Source organism: Schistocerca piceifrons, chromosome 3 (genome assembly GCF_021461385.2).
Source record: "Schistocerca piceifrons isolate TAMUIC-IGC-003096 chromosome 3, iqSchPice1.1, whole genome shotgun sequence".
Taxonomy (NCBI): Eukaryota; Metazoa; Arthropoda; class Insecta; order Orthoptera; family Acrididae; genus Schistocerca; species Schistocerca piceifrons.
The window spans coordinates 429,959,622-429,981,886 of NC_060140.1; the positions used below are offsets into that span (position 1 = coordinate 429,959,622).

Sequence of the window (22,265 nt, forward strand, 5' to 3'; positions counted from 1 at the left end):
CATTAGGGTAGAAGGTAATGTTCATTGCCACACCTGGAATTCGTTCTGGACATACTGGCGGGTCTGCGCGTGACTGCAGTTGGGGAACCACACCCGGCAACAGACTTTGCTCCTTCTTATCGTAAGGACAGTCGTAATTATATGGCCAGTCACAAGAGTTCACATTGGGATTCCACACCAAGCCATCAGCACATGAGCCATTGTAAAGGTTTCCGTTGTCACACTCCCAGTACTTGCTGCAGTCATCTTCATTAGGGTAGAAGGTAATGTTCATTGCCACACCTGGAATTCGTTCTGGACATACTGGCGGGTCTGCGCGTGACTGCAGTTGGGGAACCACACCCGGCAACAGACTTTGCTCCTTCTTATCGTAAGGACAGTCGTAATTATATGGCCAGTCACAAGAGTTCACATTGGGATTCCACACCAAGCCATCAGCACATGAGCCATTGTAAAGGTTTCCGTTGTCACACTCCCAGTACTTGCTGCAGTCATCTTCATTAGGGTAGAAGGTAATGTTCATTGCCACACCTGGAATTCGTTCTGGACATACTGGCGGGTCTGCGCGTGACTGCAGTTGGGGAACCTCACCCGGCAACATACCTTGCTCCTTCTTATCGTAAGGACAGTCGTAAATATATGGCCAGTCACAAGAGTTCACATTGGGATTCCACACCAAGCCATCAGCACATGAGCCATTGTAAAGGTTTCCGTTGTCACACTCCCAGTACTTGCTGCAGTCATCTTCATTAGGGTAGAAGGTAATGTTCATTGCCACACCTGGAATTCGTTCTGGACATACTGGCGGGTCTGCGCGTGACTGCAGTTGGGGAACTTCACCTGGCAACAGACTTTGCTCCTTCTTATCGTAAGGACAGTCGTAAATATATGGCCAGTCACAAGAGTTCACATTGGGATTCCACACCAAGCCATCAGAACATGAACCATTGTAAAGGTTGCCATTGTCACACTCCCAGTACTTGCTGCAGTCATCTTCATTTGGGTAGAAGGTAATGTTGAGTGTCACGCCCGGGATCCGCTCTGGACATACTGGCGGGTCAGCCAGTGGCTGCTGGTGGGCACCCAGAGCCGCTGCCGCCAAAACCAAGAGCACCGCTAAACCTGTGAAAACTAAACAGAATTATACTTTATTAGAAAAGTGCGAAAGGGAAAGCTATATGCAAAGTAATGTCTTGCACTGTAAACAAATGGAGAGTGAGTAAAAGAATGGATATCCTATTCATATTGTACTGAGTATTGTCAGCGTTAGTAATGTAAGTCGTGAGATTCATTAAAAATTATGCCACCATTGAGCGCATAGGTAATATTTCAGCTCCATTCTATGGAGAATCCATACATATTATAAAAATGTGTTATCGATTTTTTATAAAAATGTGTTATCGATTTCAACCAAACTTGGTACCCATACCCCTCACTGTCAGCTAAGAATCGCTTTGACGTAAGAAGCACCTACCTATCAAAGTTCTGTAGATACGACTTCATAAACAATAAGATGCGTGTGAAACTGCGGCGTCGAGCATGACGTTTAAATATATTACTTTGTGGTACTATATCATGGTACCAGAAGGTATGAAGTCATAAACGCTAACATGCATGAAGTGTGCCATGTTGTGGATGATGTTTAAATTTATTACTTCTTTTGTGTTAATTATATTCGCAACACATTTTGTAGACAGTATCTACGCATGACGCTGAATGTACCTACAAAGTTACATTGTTGCGTGACACATGAATCAGGTGACATGACATCATAAACATTGAGTTGCATGAAAAAAATGCCGCCTTTATGTATTAAATTTTAATATGTTTATTCTTTGGTGCTAAGACATTTCTCGAGTGGAATCAACTAAAGGGAATCCATGAAGGGACATTTACAAAACAGCGTTGTAGTCACATGAAGCAGCTACGCTTAGCGTACGGGAGGAGACATTGCAGAGAATTTGTGTTGTGCATACCATGCTTTCTAATTTAGATACTGTACTTAAGATTTTGTACATAATGCCTATTTCTGGCGCGACCGTTTCATAATTTCAAAGGTGTTTTCACGAATGTATGGAAATAAAATTTTGTCGAAACCGGGAAAACAGTTAATTTTTTGTTTTCGTTTCTAACAGATAATTAGTAAAATGAATACCTAGTCAATGCTGGGTCTGTCGGCAGGTATTTGAGGTTTATTGCTAGTTAGATTATAGTCGCATAGTATGTTGCATGTCAAGGGATACGTGTTGTCTAGAACACCAGAACCACCGATGTGTTTCGGTATACACTCTAAGACAAAAAAAAAAAAAAAAAAAAAAAAAAAGAGGACGCACCAGGTATGAATTTTCTGAATGGAACGAAAATCGGTGGATGTGATGTACATTTACAAACAAACAGATTATTTCAATATCATAAAAGTTGGACAATTTATACAAGAGAAAACCTTTCACAAACTGAACATGCCAATAACTTGTTGGTCCAACTCTGGGCCATTAAGCAAGGAGTTATTCGGCTTCGCATTGATTGATGGAGCTGTTGGATGGCCTCATGAGGGCTATTGTGCCAAATTCCGTCTAACTGGCATGCGAGATCGTCAAAATCACGAGATGGTTGCAGAGCCCTGGCCATAAAGCGCCAAAAGTTCTCAGATGGGGAGAGATCTGGCAACCTTGTCGGCCACGTAAGATTTGGGAAGCACAAGGACAAGCAGTAGAAACTCTCTACGTGTGAAGGCAGGCATTATCCTGCTAAAATGTAAGCACACTGTTGCTTGCCATGAAGTGCAACAAAATGGGGCGTAGGATACCGTCGGTGTACCGCAGTGCTACATGTAAGGGTGTCGCGGATGACAACCAAATGGGTCCTGCTAAGAAAAGTGTAGTCGCACCAGACCATCACGCCTGGTTGACGGGCCATATGGGGCCAAACGGACAGTCAACACCATCAGTCAGTGTCAAACCGAATAACTACTTGCATAAGGGCCAGAGGTGGACCAACGCGTTACTAGCTTTCTCAATTTGTGATGCTTGGTCTCTTGAAGAAGTCAACCATTTATTCTAAAAATTTCACAATTTGTGTGTCTGTTCATGTGCACAACATGTACCGATTTCAGTCTCATTCGGATAATTCCTTCATGGTGTATCGTTTTCCGTTTTTGGTGTATTACAGTGTATTTTGATTGAATGATGTGTGCTGGCTCGTGTTCGTGATATATTTTGTCAAAGAATCCAATTACAAGAAGCATCGCTGCCATTTTTTGTGTCAGAAAATAAGGAACTTTGAAGTAAACAGGAAAATTTTATCGCAGCGCCCTATCACATACAACAATGAATTTATTTACTTATTCCGTTACCAGCAGTTCTAGGTAAACAAAACGTGAAGCACGAGTGCAGCGATGGGCTGAATGTAAAACTGGTACATGATGATGCGGGTATCAAGCTATACAAAACTAAGCTCGCTATTGTCGTTTTATACAGTTCACATAAATCGAAATTTCTGATCTCATATAAACTTGTAAATTTATACACAAGAACCCTGAGAATTGAATCTAAATCATACGGGAGTGGATTTCGATGTATCGTAAGCACTTATCATTATTCAGTATTAGGAGAAACACTAAGCAAATTCAAGGAGAAAAATAATAACGTCCTTTGCGAAACAGTAACTATTTGGCATTTATTCAGTGTCTGGAGTTGAATTTAAGAAGTTAGGTAATATTAATTGTAACTAAGCTGTTCTTTTCTCCATTCAGATATCAACACTTAAGAGAACGATTCGATAAATGTAAATTTTTAAATTTCTTTATATGTATGAACCCAACAACTAGCTTCAGTGATATTGACTTGTTTCTGTATCACTGACACAGCCATTCAAAAGATAAATTCCTGAGAATCTCTTACATTTAAAAGGTGCATCAGCTTCCAAGATATACGTGAACATTTGTGCAAAATTTAGAACAAAACCTTAGGAAGTAAAAATTTAATTGATGAAATCTTAATAATTTGGTCGAGATCTGTTCTCACCTTTATTCAGAAATATATCACCTGATTTATAAGCGCTAAATACTTTTAAGCAGTCTTACGTGAGCATAGATTTATTAAATTATGGGAGAAGAAACAATTCCTCAGTAAGGATAAGAGATTTGAATGAACTTCAGTCAACTTGCGTCCTGGATATGATATGCCACATCAAAAAGTTCAAGTTATTTATGTGAATCTGTTTTTGTAATTAATATTTCAGATGTATTTTATCATTGAGGTTTTTCGGCGCTGCTTATTAAATCATTAAATCGAATGTGAAACTGACTATCGAACAAACTATAGCATATTACAACACTCTTTCGCAATTATAAATCATTCAGTCTTTATCCATGCCACGTTCAAATTCACGATATATTACACCAGACTGACATGAGCTCTATAGGCTTTTCGTCACATAGTCCAGCCAAACGGTTACTTGCCACCTGCTCTTCTAAACGAACAGAAATTGATGCTGTTAGAAATTCGTAATAAACGGGTATTAAGGTTACAAAAAGCCCTTGAAGCAATAAAATGTATCGTATACCTCGCAGCCTGTTAACTGTATAAGGGAACCATTGGAACTACAAGGCAAGAAGTTCAGGTGTTCTTCATGTTTGAATCTACTTATATATTTTTCTGAATCACAAAGTTGATTGCAAACTTTCAAATTATGAAACTGCATAAGCTAGATATTTACAGTTGCCTTTACGTGGAGGCAGTGTTTACAAAATGACTAGTACAGTTCCCAGTCTCATCTGTGCTAACCGACTTGGCAAACGCAACCGATCATTGATAAGTTGAAGAAGGTGGAAATATTCTATCAACTATTCCTATTCGAAAACGCACAGTATACTGTGTGTGATAACCACACACTGTTGACTGATAATAATAATAACTAAAGCCATAAAGACAGACGAAATAAATCAATATAACAAACACCTCTTTGTTACATAAAATGGGGGCATTGCCTCTCAGTAATTTCCTCCCACCCAATTTGACTTAATTCATGTTGAATACATAAAAAGTCGTGAGTGAAAATGCTACAATGAACGCTTCTGCGTATATGCAGTCAAGGAAGCAACTAATACTGACAGTGACTTTATGTGAGAAACGTCCTGTCTGGCGAAGTTTGTTGTATTAGCTTTCCCATTGATGTAAGTTTACGATTCGCAACGAGATATTGGAAGCTGAATTTGCGCTACCAAAGCTCGTAGTTCAGTATCACAATCTGCTGATTTTACACGATTCTGGTGAGAACGATAGACATATCACAGCACTCAGAGTAAGCAAATTTAACAGGTAGTTAGAGACAAGGGGAGTGTTGCAAAACGAAAATGAAGAGTTATGACTAACGACTCCCAAAGAGAAAAGCATATCAAAAGAATGGTAGACTTACCTTTCATTACAAATGAGAGCTCGGCTGTGATCAGTGTCTCAGCAAAACTTACTTGATCCCTCCAGGATGCTGCATCTTTATACCCAGTCACACTGGCGTCATACCTCTTTCAGAGAACTTTCGAAAGCAATTGAGATAACGAGTTATCTGAAGAGATTCATCGCCGATTGCAGCGCCAAGATTGCTACGTGACTCCATATTGTATGATATCGGATTTATAAGAGATTAGCACACCTCGAGTACACTGTATTATCTGATTTTTTCCCCAACAATCACTTTTGAAGAAATACAGGATGCGTTTTGAATACTCTGCACACTGTTATAACTGATATAGGTGTGCAGAAGGATAGATCGGAACGTCACAGTGTGTAGTATGTACTAATCAAGAGCATCGCGAAATAAATGTTCCGGAAGCACAGAATCAACAACTAATATCATTTTCTTGTTTATTTAAGTACAATCCAGGTTTCAGTCTTTTGTGCCATTTTCAAGTCTTTCGTTTTATGTCTTTATCATCTACGTCAGGTCACTGAAAATACCGTCAAGCTCAAAGCTGGCCGCAAATTAAGAAAAATATTGGCTCCTCACGAAATGCCATATGTAAAATCGCTATCTTGTAATAGATCAGGATGATTATTTTACATCTAGCACTTCATGGAGAACCAACATTTTTCTTAATTTATAGCCAACTTTGAACCTGACAGTATGTTCAGTGACCTGACGTAGATGTTAAAGACATAAAATGAAATATTTGAAAATGGCATAAAGGGCCTAAACCTGGCTTGTACTTAAATAAACAATAAAACAATAGGTGTCGGTGTGTTCCTTTAAGAATAAATATGACACTTGCTCAGCAACATAAAAAAAAACTGTTTACTTGATATGATCTTCAGAACTTCAAGAGTGTTCACTAGTAAAGCTATTCCGCGAATCTGCTGAGATCTCTTCTGCGGAATTACTGCTGTTCAGCAGGTATTTATACAAAGAAAAACTTCAAGAGTAAATGTCATCTATTACACAAACAGATGATCCTTTTTTAAAACACTGAATTCGACGTGTCTTGCAATAATGCTTTCAAAAACTTAAATTCTGCTCTCATTACGAACTATACATTTTTCCTGCCTAGAGAGTAGTTGTTTTTCCTTCACATCCCTAAGTAAACCTTTTTGCACTGCAAATACGTGGAAGACTTCACACCTGAGTATAAATGGCTGAGTGAAGCTATCGGTCAAACGTTTGAAAGGAGCGATAACAAGACTCTTTATAAGCTACAGAACTGATTTTTATACGGTGTTTCATAGCCAAACGATGAGTGAAAGATTGACAAATGGTGAGTCAAATTTACCAGAGTGCGGTTTGTTTGTGCGAACAAACAGTTATTTGCTTTAAAGTAATAATGGCAATCACGAGAAAATACAGAATTAAGAGAAATTTTTTCCGAATTTTCATACCAAGCAAAGAATGGGAAATGGACAAATGGAATATAAAATTGAGCATGTTGAGTTTTAATTGCTTCAAATTGATCAGGGTAATTAAAACGCTTCATTAGTGATTTGAGGGCAAATTTAAATATTTCATATAAAGCTATGTAAATGAAATGTACTATAATCTCAAATCAGAAAATAAATTGATCTATATACTCTTAACAATAGTGGAATAATGAAAGATATTTAAATCTGTTACGTTTCATTTTCTTTGATCAAAACTTGAAAATGAAATTTTAAATATGTTGTGATGTGATTCGTCTAAAAGTAAGAAATGAAATAGTTTAGATAAACATTTGTTGCGTCTTTGAATGATGCTCCAAATCGGGTTCAGCAAATGTGGCGCCGATTGAGAATTTAAAGATCAATATTTAAGTTAGAATCTTTACATTTTAAAGTGTACTCGAGGAAAATTATCTAGTAGAACTTCATTCTGTGGTCTCTTTAAGTAATGAACGTTTAAACATCTCAACTGTTGTACACGATTTAAAGTATTATTCAGAGGGTATGGGTAGCAGTGGTCTCAGCTGGGGCCATTTGAGATGGTGTTTCCACTTCCGACATTGCTCGGAGCCGAAGAATGGAATCTTTATTTTCGTTCTTTCTTGTATATTACGACCCAGCCAAAACTATGGAAGACTTGTGCGAGTAGTGACGCTCGCTGTATTGCAGTAGTTCGAGCAACGAGGATTTTTGTGAGGTAAGTGATTCACGAAAGGTATAGGTTATTGTTAGTCTGGGCTATTCTTTTGTAGGGATTTTTGAAAGTCTGACTGCGTTGCGCTAAAAATATTGTGTGTCAGTTTAGTGTTGAACAGAATAAGTAAAGAGCGAAATGTCTGAGTATGTTCAGTTCTGCTCAGCTGTTTGAAAAGCAAATAACGTAAGTTAACCAGCACAGTAATTCAATAATTTTTCTAACAAGGGAACCTCCCCATCGCACCCCCCTCAGACTTAGTTATAAGTTGGCACAGTGGATAGACCTTGAAAAACTGAACACAGATCAATCGAGAAAACAGGAAGAAGTTGTGTGGAACTATGAAAAAAATTAGTAAAATATACAAACTGAGTAGTCCATGCGAAGATAGGCAACATCAAGGGCACTGGGAGTCTAGGTGCGCCGTGGTCACGTGGTTAGCGAGAGTAGCTATGGAACGGGAGGTCCTGGGTTCAAATCTTCCTTTGAGTGAAAAGTTTAAATTTTTATTTTCAGTTTATGTGACAAACTCTTATGTTTTCATCACTATTTTAGGAGTGATTATCACATCTACAAGAAAACCTAAATCGGGCAAGGTAGAAGAATCTTTTTACCCATTCGCTAAGTGTACAAGTTAGGTGGGTCGACAACATATTCCTGTCATGTGACGCACATGCCGTCACCAGTGTCGTATAGAATATATCAGACGTGTTTTCCCGTGGAGGAATCGGTTGACCTATGACCTTGCGATGAAATGTTTTCGGTTCCCATTGGAGAGGCACGTCCTTTCGTCTACTAATCGCACGGTTTTGCGGTGCGGTCGCAAAACACAGACACTAAACTTATTGCAGTGAACAGAAACGTCAATGAAACGGACAGATCATAACTTCGCGAAAATAAAGAAAGTAACATTTTCAGTCGAGGGAAGACTTGAACCAAGGACCTCTCGTTCTGCATTTACTCATGCTAACCACGGGACCACGGCGCTGCTGAGCTCGCATTTTCCTTGATGTTGCCTATCTTGCATATGGACTACTCAGTTTGTATATTTTACTAATTTTTTTCACGCTTCCACACAACTTCTTCCTGTTTTCTCGATTGATCTGTGTTCAGTTTTTCAAGGCCTATCCACTGTGCCAACTTATAACTAGATCTGAGGGGGGTGAGATGGGGAGGTTCCCTTGTAAGGGGATGTTTCAACGTCATCCACGATATCTTAAGTAAGGTGAGTGAGAAAGGTAAAACTATGCAGGAGTCTACATGCCGTGTCGTAGCTACTGCGCTATCTCGTTCATAAATAAGTTTACTAGGACTTTTCATCCGCTCTTTTCTTGTGACAAATATGTCCGATTGAAAGCCGTACGTAAAATGCGCATTTTTAAGGAATTACTGTTGCCGTTTGTGTCTGGTCTTCGCACTCACGTTTTCTTGCTTGATAATGTAGCGTCGTTTAGTTGCCTTTCATCCACATGTTCATTTTTGCTGAGCAAAGGCAGTAACGGTTTTTCATATTCATGACGCCACTAACGAGCGCTCGCGCGCCATGCAAAGACCACTCGCAGAAACGTTTTGCAAAATGTGCTCACCATTAGCTCCTGGGGTCCTCTGGCACACAAGCGGCGGCCCCGGTCCGCGGCAACATCCGGCTACCAACAAGGCTCGTAAAGGCACTGGCGCCAGGAAGTCGCAGCGGCACACGCGGCAACCGCGAGACAACCCCCTAGCCGCTGCTCTTAATGTCGTGGGGCAGTCTGAGAGCTCGTAGTTACAGCCCACGTTTTCAGAGCGTGACGAACGTTGCTGCGCAGGAGGAGGGTTCAGGACATCACGCCAGCTACATCAAGGCCACCAGCACGTGCACCATCTCTCACAGACACACGCATGTGCCAACGATGTCTCACTCTACACTTGATTCAACTGATTTATCCGTTTCTCGTTTTGTAAATGTTCACGAGGACATGGCCTATATCTACGTTTACAGCTACACTCTTGAAACCATCTTACGGTGTCTTGTGGAGGGTACTTCAAGTATAGTTTTATGAAACACGCAGCTACTGAAGATAGTTGTTCCAATTTTAAATGGAAGATATGTATCAAATTTTTCAAATACCCGAATCACAATACCTATGGTCAACATATTTTATTTATGCTTCAATACATAAACGTCATTCTCGCTTCTAGTAAACAGGTTACACTTCAAAACACATCGCCATTTCTCAACAACGTAATGTAAACGGCCGAATTACTTATAATTTAACTGAGGTGCACGCCTCCTAATATCTGTTATTACATTTGAAAAAGGAATTATTGTATTTCGTTTATATTTGTTAGTTAATTATGAATAGTTTTTTCTTAAAGTGTAAAATATTTAATTATCGTTTGCAGCTCAAAAGTAGCGCAAATATCATTCGATTCAGAGTTTTATTAATCATACATTTATAATACCAGAATTGACACACACTTCCGTTTTCTCTTGTCGGATTTTTAAAAATTAATTTCCTGAAGACTTTCATTATAGAGACATACCGCTTTAAGATACTGCAATTATCGCTGCTTTGGCTGAAATGACCAAAATGTAGAAGTATCATTCTCAGTTCAGTAAAAAAGAGTAATAGAGTTGAAACGTCTCCTTAGAAAACTTAATGAATTACTATGCGGATAAACCTCTTACATTATTTGATTTTCAAACAGCTGAGCAGAACTGAACGTACTCAGACTTTTCGCTCTTTACGTATTCTGATCAACACTAAACTGACACACAATATTTTTAGCGCAACACAATCTGACTTTCAATAATCCCTACAAATAATGGCCCTGACTAACATAACCTATACCTTTCAGAAATCACTTACCTCACAAAAATCTTCGTTACTCGAACTACTGCAATACAGCGAGCGCCACTACTGCCAGCTATATAAAACATTCAAACTACTGAAGGCACTAACTACTGATAGGCATAGTTAGCAAATGAAAGATTTTGATAGAGAACAGACAATGTACACTCCTGGAAATAGAAATAAGAACACCGTGAATTCATTGTCCCAGGAAGGGGAAACTTTATTGACACATTCCTGGGGTCAGATACATCACATGATCACACTGACAGAACCACAGGCACATAGACACAGGCAACAGAGCATGCACAATGTCGGCACTAGTACAGTGTATATCCACCTTTCGCAGCAATGCAGGCTGCTATTCTCCCATGGAGACGATCGTAGAGATGCTGGCAGTAGTCCTGTGGAACGGCTTGCCATGCCATTTCCACCTGGCGCCTCAGTTGGACCAGCGTTCGTGCTGGACGTGCAGACCGCGTGAGACGACACTTCATCCAGTCCCAAACATGCTCAATGGGGGACAGATCCGGAGATCTTGCTGGCCAGGGTAGTTGACTTACACCTTCTAGAGCACGTTGGGTGGCACGGGATACATGAGGACGTGCATTGTCCTGTTGGAACAGCAAGTTCCCTTGCCGGTCTAGGAATGGTAGAACGATGGGTTCGACGACGGTTTGGATGTACCGCGCACTATTCAGTGTCCCCTCGACGATCACCAGTGGTGTACGGCCAGTGTAGGAGATCGCTCCCCACACCATGATGCCGGGTGTTGGCCTTGTGTGCCTCGGTCGTATGCAGTCCTGATTGTGGCGCTCACCTGCACGGCGCCAAACACGCATACGACCATCATTGGCACCAAGGCAGAAGCGAATCTCATCGCTGAAGACGACACGTCTCCATTCGTCCCTCCATTCACGCCTGTCGCGACACCACTGGAGGCGGGCTGCACGATGTTGGGGCGTGAGCGGAAGACGGCCTAACGGTGTGCGGGACCGTAGCCCAGCTTCATGGAGACGGTTGCGAATGGTCCTCGCCGATACCCCAGGAGCAACAGTGTCCCTAATTTGCTGGGAAGTGGCGGTGCGGTCCCCTACGGCACTGCGTAGGATCCTACGGTCTTGGCGTGCATCCGTGCGTCGCTGCGGTCCGGTCCCAGGTCGACGGGCACGTGCACCTTCCGCCGACCACTGGCGACAACATCGATGTACTGTGGAGACCTCACGCCCCACGTATTGAGCAATTCGGCGGTACGTCCACCCGCCCTCCCGCATGCCCACTATACGCCCTCGCTCAAAGTCCGTCAACTGCACATACGGTTCACGTCCACGCTGTCGCGGCATGCTACCAGTGTTAAAGACTGCGATGGAGCTCCGTATGCCACGGCAAACTGGCTGACACTGACGGCGGCGGTGCACAAATGCTGCGCAGCTAGCGCCATTCGACGGCCAACACCGCGGTTCCTGGTGTGTCCGCTGTGCCGTGCGTGTGATCATTGCTTGTACAGCCCTCTCGCAGTGTCCGGAGCAAGTATGGTGGGTCTGACACACCGGTGTCAATGTGTTCTTTTTTCCATTTCCAGGAGTGTATTTACCTTAATAGTGTTCAAAAGTCATAACATATATATGTATATCAGTCCATGATATCCAATATTACAAATTTACTCTTTCTGATGGACACACGTCCAGATCGGCCGCTCTCAAAATTCCGCAATCTCTCTCCCCACATCCACCACTGCTGGCGGCTCACCTCCAACTGCGCAACGCTACGCGCTGTTAACAGCCAACTGCCCAACACTAAAATAGCCAACAACAATGCAAACCAGATACAGACTGCACACTGCACAGTGAAATGTATTCACTTTATGTAAATAAGTTATATAGAACTGCAACCAGTCACTTTTTTCATACAGAGCGCTACGTGGCGTTACCAATAAAAAAACATAAACAGCCTACTTACAGAGTAATCGAAATAGGAAACATAATTTTATCAAATGTACTATGATTTAAAAACGAGACATTAAATAGCGAACTCCACAGGGGCCAAATGAAATGTATGGATTAGTCTCTTGGACAAAACTGACCGGGGTTAGTCCCTTACGAGGCAAGTTTAAACTCACTGGAGTGATACAGACATTACACTATCCACTCGTTTCTCTGTTACAGAATAACAAGGTCTTTTTTTAGAAATTCCTCGGTAGGGAGTCAAATAAAACATTGTCTGCTACATCTAAATGATAACGTTGTACCACACTACATTTAGGTTCATTTTTAAGCTCGCTATTTGGGTCACAAAGTGTGTTATTTTTAGTTTCTTGTCAGTTTACAACTGTTGAGACGTTAGCTAATGACTCAATACTGAATCGCAATATTCTGATTCATATCTAATCAAAAACAAAGAAAATAAGCCTCTAAGAGTGAGTAAAATTTGTTTAACACATATTTTTGGTAATATTTTGCTGGTACTGTTATCCTGAGTTTGTTTGTTTCATATTATATACACTCATTTACAGATCATAGGGCCCCCAACAAATTCCGTGATTCATGACAGTCTAACAGAAAATTTATTAACCATCCTGTCTCGCTGTTTTCTTTATGATCTTGTTTCATTCTCGTAAAATGTATTCACTTCATGTAAATAAGTTATATAGAACTGCAACCAGTCACTTTTTTTAATAATTATGTTTTATTCCATGAACGGGTTTTCGAACCTTTTCAGGTTCATCTTCAGATGATTTCAGGAAGTTACATCATTACTGGTAGCACAATGCTGGGTGCTGGTTTGCGATAGGATAGGCGGCTTTTTTCGGTTAGTGTCCATCCGTCTGCCACCATTCTGATGTCCAGTAGTTATACCAGTATACACACTTCCACACAAACTATATTAATTTACACTTTCACAGCGAGACTTTTCCAGCATCCAGAATGCACATTCCGTAATGGATAAGCATAATCTGTATTCACTTTATTTGCAAGAAACTGCTAAATCATTTTTACAGAGAGGGATGGAGATATTAAAAGAGCAATGTCAGTTAAAGACACGAGAAAATAAATGAAACTTAATGTCGCAACGCCAATTCATTTAGACAAAATTTATGCTCGGTTTCCAAAAAATGGTTCAAATGGCTCTGAGCACTATGGGACTTAACTTCTGAGGTCATCAGTCCCCTAGAACGTAGAACTACTTAAACCTAACTAACCTAAGGACATCACACACATCCACGCCCGAGGCAGGATTCGAACCTGCGACCGTAGCGCCTAGAACCGCTTGGCCACCACGGCCGGCTGCTCGGTTTCCAACTTGTTCTCTTAGTACAAGTACAAAATCAGTTTGAAGTACCTGGTCAAAATTTAGTCTTGTTTAGTCAGGGGGATCTGAATTGTAGTCACCAAGAGCGTAGCCACGATTTGAGCTGGAAGTAGGGTGGGTGCGAATTTTCAGCAGGGGTTGGGGGGTGGGGGCAAGGCACTTGAAATCAAATTAGCTTTCTGTACAGCAGAAGGATGTAGGAAATGAAATACAATTTCTTACTACAAAAACTCAAATCGTTTGAAACCAATGTTCGTTAATAAACATACCAATCAGACTTGTGTACTTTACTTTGCGTCGGTCAGGTGACTTTAAGTTAGATGCGGATAATTCATATGAGCACATTTATAGCTTCTGAAATTAGCTAGCTACCCGACAAAAACATCACGAATTTGAAGGTACAGCACTACTGGAATCTTTTATAATCCAGAGGTATCTGGCATATACAGCTGCAAGAATGTTGTTGTTGTTGTGGTCTTCAGTCCTGAGGCTGGTTTGATACAGCTCTCCACGCTACTCTATCCTGTGCAAGCTTCTTCCTCTCCCAATACCTACTGCAACCTACATCCTTCTGAATGTGTTTTGTGTATTCATCTCTTGGTCTCCCTCTACGATTTTTACCCTCCGCGCTGCTCTCCAATGCACGAATAACAGTCACTGATCAGGAAGTAGTTTTAGATTTAACGACAAACGCATCTTGGTACACTTGCGATAGTCAGTGTCTATTACATTTTCTGGCTTCCTTCGAACGGATATTGAATTGATACATCTGTGTTGCTGGCAGTGGTTGGATGCGAGTTGCTTTTGATGCTTTCTCGCAGTTTAAGTTTTCGATTGATACTTAAACACGATTCTAGTTAACATGATTCCGTTGATACGGAAATAATAAGTACTTACCCATAAAATGCAGAAATAATATTCACAAAACAAGTTGTAAATAAAATAGTTCCACTGTAATATTCACAAAACAAGTTGTAAACAAAATAGTTCCACTGTTCAAATGCGGCTAAATTTCCAGTCTCTAGTTGTACCACTGTCTTTCAACTTGGCAGCTGTATCCCGTGGAAAAGCAAACAGAAGACAGAAGGCTGTCTCAGTATTCTGATATAAGAAGCCATAGAGAATCTCTGTTGACTTGATGGAAGTCTCCATCCTGGCCCAAGGTGGGATTAGTTACCGCATGTCCAACCCCAACTGCTGCTGTATTCCGTTCTCATAAGAATAAAGCTGATGTAAACAAACACAAACGCGATGATTGGTAAGAACCCGTAGCACAAACACACTGGCGTTGTTACGCTTTTGAAAGTAAGTCCTACTTATGTTTAAATGTGTTATTACTAAATTACGTTAAATGAAAATTTAAGATATTCAAGTATATTAACATCCATCAACATTTTTCTTAATCACTTTTTTGTTATGTAGTTTTTATTTCAAAAATCGGGTGTAGTGACAGCCTCTGCGCTGTTGTGCTCCGATTACCGCGTTATTAATACGCGATATGACAATAGCTCAGGCTGCTTCCTGCTCCGTATTGAAGCACGCGTATGGAACACTGTTAAAAAGTACCGAGACATAGGTTATTCTTAACGGTCGTCATAAATGTACGCATAAAATCGGCTTTGATGTTTTCCGAGCGACTATAGAAGATACAGTTGAGACACAACTGCACATACGTATAAAGTGGAATCGGTAACGTAGGTACTTGATACGTTGCTACAGTACGTGTCGCCGTTTCAGGTCTCGCCTCCGTCAATTTTTTTTTCTCGTTCAATTTGAAATACCTACATCTCGTAATTGTAAAATTCATCATCATTTTTTATGAATAATGCGCGTCTTTAATTACATATGGCACGCGAAATTCCTGTTTTCGTGATGACTGGGTGTTGTGTGATGTCCTTAGGTTAGTTAGGTGTACGTAGTTCTAAGTTCTAGGGGACTGATGACCATAGATGTTAAGTTCCATAGTGATCAGAGCCATCTGAACCATTTGAACCATTCCTGTTTTCATTTCTAATATAAATGATCAGTTATCGATATTTTATGAAAGACTGTAAATAAACGTTGCTTAAATTTATAAAACACAACAGTTTAACATTTTAAGGCATAAATGAGAAACTAAATACTCTTTCTTTGGACTATGTTCATTGTTTTATGTGTCGTAGAAACATGAAAAACAACCATTTTCACAGCATCGAGCACACCATACAAATGCTACATTCTTACGTTTGCCACTGTATCATTCCAATATGGACACAGCAGAAATGATCTGGAGACAAGCTGAGCGATTTGGCCCGAGAATAACCTAGACGTACTAGAACTAACGCATGCAGCTTTTTCACATGCCACTGTCGAACTCTGGCATGATATAGAATGACACATCATAAAATAAGAGGAGACAATGCGGCACCTGGGTGGCTTCGTGGATTCTGTTGCTCATCGAATCATTATCAACGTAGCAGATGGCAGTTCCAGTACTGGAATGTATTTCTCGGATTCGGGTAAGGAAGGAGCTAAGAGATTACCAGACGATTCACTGTAATTAATACTTTCAGTGGTTTCAGTATTCAACAGCACTGTGACATCCCTGCAGTACACTTATGAATCACACGTAATTCACTCAGAAAAATTACCTAAGTTACGAATTTTCGTCTATCTTGTTCGTAATCAGAAGAATATGTCGGGTGAGTACGAGAACATTTTATGATTTCTGGCTGGTCATCTAAGAAGCGCGCTGTAGTGCTGGCGTTTTGCCGAATATTATTTCATTCTCTTTAAAAATTAAATGATATTCGAAGCAATATTGTTTCTTTGCCTGTCTCTTTTTACGTCTGAACTGCTACTGCTCATACCATTACAGACTAGTAGGACCGCTGGTTTGCCTGTCCTGACCAAGGTTAATGCACCCATATAGCTATTGATCCCCACATTATCACTCAATCTATGTGCGTATAACACAACATAATACGTAATCTTATGATACTGCTTGGCTGTACTGGTCACGGCTTCCGCTCCACGTCGAACGAAATCCGATGAGATTCAAGCAAACGCCGAAGAATACAAGGCGTAATGTTTACATCAGGTTCATTCTTATGATGAACGGAGTATAGCAGAGCTGTAACACTATCGATACAGCATATTATTGTGTCCAGTCTGTCGCAGTGGCGACCTCTATTACACCACGTCTGAGCCTCGCACTACGCCACTTCTGGGGTCTACTCCACGACAGTTGTCAACCCGATATGTGTCATGCAGCCCACAGCTACTAGACATCGTCTTCGATAACTGCAGGACTATGGCCTGTGGCTACTCCTGCTTGTGCTTTGGGCTGAACTGTTACCTTCCAACCGGGGATCAACTGCATGCTGACTTCAACTGACTGCAGGGGACCTACCCAGGATGGGTGGTTCTGACCTACAGCTGACCAGATGCCGAGCTACCGTTTGCCCTGTGTGCAAAAACTCTGCTCCACCGACTCGCATTTGTGGGATGTTGACACTATATCCTTGGTTCATCTTCACACTTAGGTGCCTCTTGCAGCCCCCCCCCCTCCCCTCCTGGCTGGTTATTAGAAATCTAAGCCATCTGGCGTCAACAACTTATTATGGACCCTGACAAGGATCACCAATGTGCTCACATCGCTTCATCACCGCTACCACCTAATCGGCTTCGTGGCTCCATGTGCAATGCACTTCTTGTGGTTGCATGCCGAGCTGAACATACACTACTGACCAGGACCAGCCTCCACCGCTAGGGTCAGATCAAAAGACGACATTTCGACTGCCGCATTGCTAGTAATGAATAAACTGACTATTTTTTTCTCACTGATTCTATATTCTGTTGCAATCTACCTGGCTCTACACACCTGCTGCACCACTAAAGAAGCTGGCATTATCATCACGAGCTACAACAATCAAGCCATCCTAAACCTATATGCAACTGTTGTCAGGATGGAGCAAAAATATCACAGTAAAATAGTGTCTCCCATATCACTACTGCTTGGTTCTAGAGCTAATTGCACACGTGAGCATCTTCCTAATATGACCATGAACAACACATGGTAGAATTTGAGGGTCCTTCTTCCATCTGAGGAAAACTGTTTACATTGACATACAGCCGCAAGGGTCGTGTCTCATGTAAGATAAGATGGTTAAACTGCGTGCAAGATTATTAACGATCGATTCACATATTAAAATATCATAAGGGACAGGGAAGCTATTGCGGGTAAACTTGGGATTCGAACTGTCTGTAACCGTTTTATGAGTGGGAGAACCAGTGGAAGGAAACGATGAGCTAGGTAATGTATGGTGTGTTGTACGCAGGAGTACTCTATGCGTATGGAAAATAGACAGTGAGTGAGCAGTGATAATTAGCGGTGATAATTTTGTGAGTGAAGACATAAGTTTCACTTCGGGATTACTGGTCGCCAGTTTACATGTTGTAGATGAATATAATCTACCAAGGGGATATTTGGGTACTGACGTCAGCAAGTTGCCAGTGTAACTGCATTACATACAAAAGCTGAGCATTTAGAAGGAACAGAGAGAATAGAAGTGGAGAAGTTACTGCTGGAATTCAAGATCCTGTTTAATCACTGTGACCCATTATCAGTAACTGCAGTGATGCAACAAGGGATTTAATCAAGAAATCAAAGACCTGGTACCCTAAACTCAATCACCTACAACTGCTGACTGAGGAGTTCATAAGTCAACAATTATGTAGTGGTATCACTAAGGAAAGAACCACCCAATGCGGTACACCTGTGGTGCTGGTATGGAATTAACGTTTGGATGGAATGAAGAAGTACGACTGTGCTGCGATTAAAATTACCTCAACACTTATACGATTATAGATGGCAATGTTGAATGTAACGAAAACTCTTGGTATCTTGGGGTTGTGTAGGTAATTTTCCACTATATACCTAAAAAGTGGATTTCATCAACCGAAAGTAGTATTTCAAGCAGATAGTGAGAGAACCAACTCGTTAAGGTAATTTCATGGACCTCGTATGAAAAAACAGACTTGAACTTTTCGATGCCGTTTGCATAGAGGATGGTATCAGTTATGATAAGGCAGTGACAGAATCAATGACTATGGGTGTTATTGCAACTGTTAAGAAATAAAGCAAGAATGACAGAATACAAATTGCCGAATATCTGGGTTATAAACATGAAATGTTGACAGATGAGAACGCAGACTTAAAGCACAAATGGAAAAAATTCAAAAGTATCGTTCAGTATGGCCTAGACAAGCATGTGCTACAAGTAAGGTCTTACTAGATGGGAAAGACCCACCATTGTCTAATAACCCTGTTAGAAATCTGCTATGTAAGCAAAGGAGTTTCATCACAAATTTAAGAAAAATCCAAACATAGCTGACAAACAAAAACTGAACGAAACGAAAATGAGTGTAAAGAGAGAAATGAGAGGAACGTTCAGTGACTTCGAAAGTAAAATTTTGCCGTCCAGTAAGCATTTCAGCGTCACCTATTCATTCGGCGGCCATACCGGCACAGAAACGGAACATGACAGAGAAAAAGGCAAAATACTGGTTTTGGTCTTCCAAAATTATTTCACAGCACGAGATTTTAATACGTTTCGGTCATCGTGCAAATGTCAAAAAGTGATCGCGGAATAGAAAAGCAACTACAATCGCTTAGTGGTGGGAAGGCCTCTGGACCAGACGAGATACCTGTAAGATTCTGCTGAAATTATGTGTAAAGGACTAGCTCCCGATCTAGCAGCAGTTTATCGTAGGTTCCTGGAACAAGGAAGGGTACCTACTGACTGGAAAAAGCACAGGTCATTCCCTTTACCAAAAAGCATTGGTAGACAGATGCACATAATTATAGTTTATATCGATGGTATTAATCTGTTTTATAATTACACAACATGTTTCATGTGCACATATTGTGATGTTTCACAAGAACGGAAATCTCCTGTACAAAAATCAAAATGGATTCCGGAAACTGCTTGCAAAATTCAGATCGTTCTGTTCCTCCGTGAGAGCGACAGCACTGTAGACACGGCGAAGAGGTTGATACCATGTTCTTTGTCTTTAGGAAGGAGTTTGTCACAGTCCCACACCACCGTTTCGTAAAAAAAGGAAGGAAAAAGACGTTATCGAGTCCTGATTGATGGCTGAATTCAAGACGTCCTTGCGGACAGAAGTCAACCTGTCACTCTTAGCATAACAAAATTGGCAGATGTGAAGATAATTCCCGTAATACGCAATGGAAGTATCATAAGACTGTTATTATTTTCAGTATGCATAAATTGTGTAGTACAGAACATTAGAAGCTTCATAACGCTGTTCGCAGATGATGTGGTTGTGTAGAAGAACGTACAATGTAAATAAGGGTACCTTATTGTGCATGTATAGCAAAAAAAATTCACTACTGTTCAACTACTCTATTGACACCCAGTTGCTGGAAAGACTGTCTGCTGTAATGTGTCTAGGAGTAACCATCTAGAGTGATCTTAAGTAGAATGATCAAGCAACACAAAGCAGATATCAGACTGAGATTTGTAGGCAAAATCTTAAAGAAATGTAATTGGTCTATGATACAAGTGACTTGCAAAGCACTTCTTCGACCGATTCTTGACTGTTGCTCATTAGTCTAAGCCCCTTACAACCGAATTATTAGAAGAGATAGACGAGATCCCTTGATGTATGATGCATTTCGTCTCTGTATTACCCAGTCAGCACAACAGCGTTACGGAGATCCTCAATAGATTTCAGTGGCAGGGTAAACAAGAGAAGCATCGTGCATCACAGTAGAGTTTGCTAATGATGTTCTGAGAGAGTACACTCCAGGAAGGGTCAGACAACATTTGACTTCCTCAATACGTCTCACAAACGTCCACAATGTGAAAATTATAGAAATCAGAGCCAGTGCAGAGGTTAACCAATAATTATTCTTTTACACACCCCATTCGTGAATGGAACTAGGAAAGTGGGCTCATTCAGTGCTACCAGTAGTACCCTCTACCACGCACAATCAGGTGACTTCCAGAGTATTGATGAAGATGTAGAAACCACAAAAATTTTCATTTATGATTCCTTGGGGCATTTTCAGTATTGACAAATGCAATTTGGTTTGTATATGCGGTAGCCACTTTTCATTGCATGTTGGATGGAGATTTAGGGGGGATTTAAGTTGAATATCGGCGGGGGGGGGGGGAGGGGGATAAGATATGATAATATATTGGAAAACTGATTAAAAATTCGCTGCTTAAATAATAAAAAGGGAAATTTTGAAAGAATAATTGAAAGAAATTGGAAGGTACGCATGTCCTGAGTAGACCTTAACTTTCACTAATATCAACAGACCGTCAATATTCAATACGTATATTCAGCATTCAATTTTTCGTACTTCTTTTTCTTGTTACCGGTGTTGTGCATAGAACTTGGTATGACAGTAATGGTTCGTACTTCTTTTTCTTGTTACCGGTGTTGTGCATTGAACTTAGTATGACAATAATGGTTCCGGATTGCCACTCTTCTGCTCACGCAAATTATTCATGTCTGCTTCGGTCCTCTTGATGCAGGATTCTCGGCGTCGGCGAAATGATGAACAGATGGTTTTTTAATAAACTTCGCCTGCCAAATAACGTTTATAACATTTCTTTAGTGTCCGATTATAATACACATTTTTGAACAATATTAATGCGGTGGAACTCTTCATACGTCCGCCGACTACCACTTGTAGAGAAAACAGATGAATATAAAGAAATTAAAAAATTGAAGAGCATATGTCTACATGTTTTGTTTCTATGCCAATGTTATCAGTGGTACAAAATATTATTAAAAAGAACGAGGGAGAAGAGAAAAGCAATAATAATAATAGTGATATGATACATTACGATTGGCCCCCATTGTGCACTAACGTCATATGTAGGTGCACTGTGTCTGAGCTTATTTCTCATTTTATTTGTTGATTGTCCGGTATGGTCATAGCCTTTATGTTTTGGCCATTTCAGTTATCCTATATGATTACCAATTTATATAGGCATGTCAGATCCCTTAACACATACATACATAAGATTTCCTTCATAAGAAAGTGCTTACTGTAAGCGCATAGTCCCAAAAAAAGGACACGATCGTATGGCATTGTTGGCCGGGAGGCCATTACTGTCAGTTGTTAAATACCAGACTCCGGTGTTTAGCTTGCGAGGCATACGACCGCAGCTCGATGTCCGGCACCGTCCCTGCTCGCTTTCGCGTGTTTGATACAAAGACAGAGTGAGTTCACATAGTCTTCACTGCACAAATTCGTGAAGCTCGTGTTCAGCGGCGCGATCCTCTGTGAAATCTTGGATGCGGTAACAACTGGTTTCCGTATCAGCGGCCCGAGGAATGTGCAGGGTGAGCACAAATTCTTGCCTAAATTATAAAAATTTATAACAGAATAATCGTTTGACATATTTAGTTACATTACATGCCGTTATATAGGTTAGTGTTACTAGTTGTTGTGACCAATAATGGCGCTAGTGCTCCACAACAGCGACGCGCTCTGTTAGGTCACGT

At 40.7% G+C, this 22,265-nt stretch overlaps 1 protein-coding gene across 1 annotated transcript; it reads right to left on the minus strand.

The window, feature by feature from the left end:
- Positions 1-21: 21 nt before the first annotated feature.
- Positions 22-17,511, minus strand: LOC124788722 (probable chitinase 10). Its single transcript, XM_047256001.1, has 3 exons — positions 17,469-17,511; positions 234-1,122; positions 22-73 (listed from the first exon to the last, which is right to left on the minus strand). The coding sequence occupies exons 1-3, from the start codon at positions 17,509-17,511 to the stop codon at positions 22-24; spliced, it is 984 nt and encodes a 327-aa protein (XP_047111957.1).
- Positions 17,512-22,265: the final 4,754 nt, after the last annotated feature.

What these genes read in the sequence shown, in the direction of transcription:
- LOC124788722 (XM_047256001.1), bottom strand. Translation starts at nt 17,511, where the DNA reads ATGTCGTCTTTTGATCTGACCCTAGCGGTGGAGGCTGGTCCTG. An exon ending in AGCGGTGGAGGCTGGTCCTG is followed by an intron (nt 1,123 to 17,468) that starts GTCAGTAGTGTA and finishes TAGTTTTCACAG; the next exon opens with GTTTAGCGGTGCTCTTGGTT. An exon ending in AATGAAGATGACTGCAGCAA is followed by an intron (nt 74 to 233) that starts GTACTGGGAGTG and finishes CCCCAACTGCAG; the next exon opens with TCACGCGCAGACCCGCCAGT.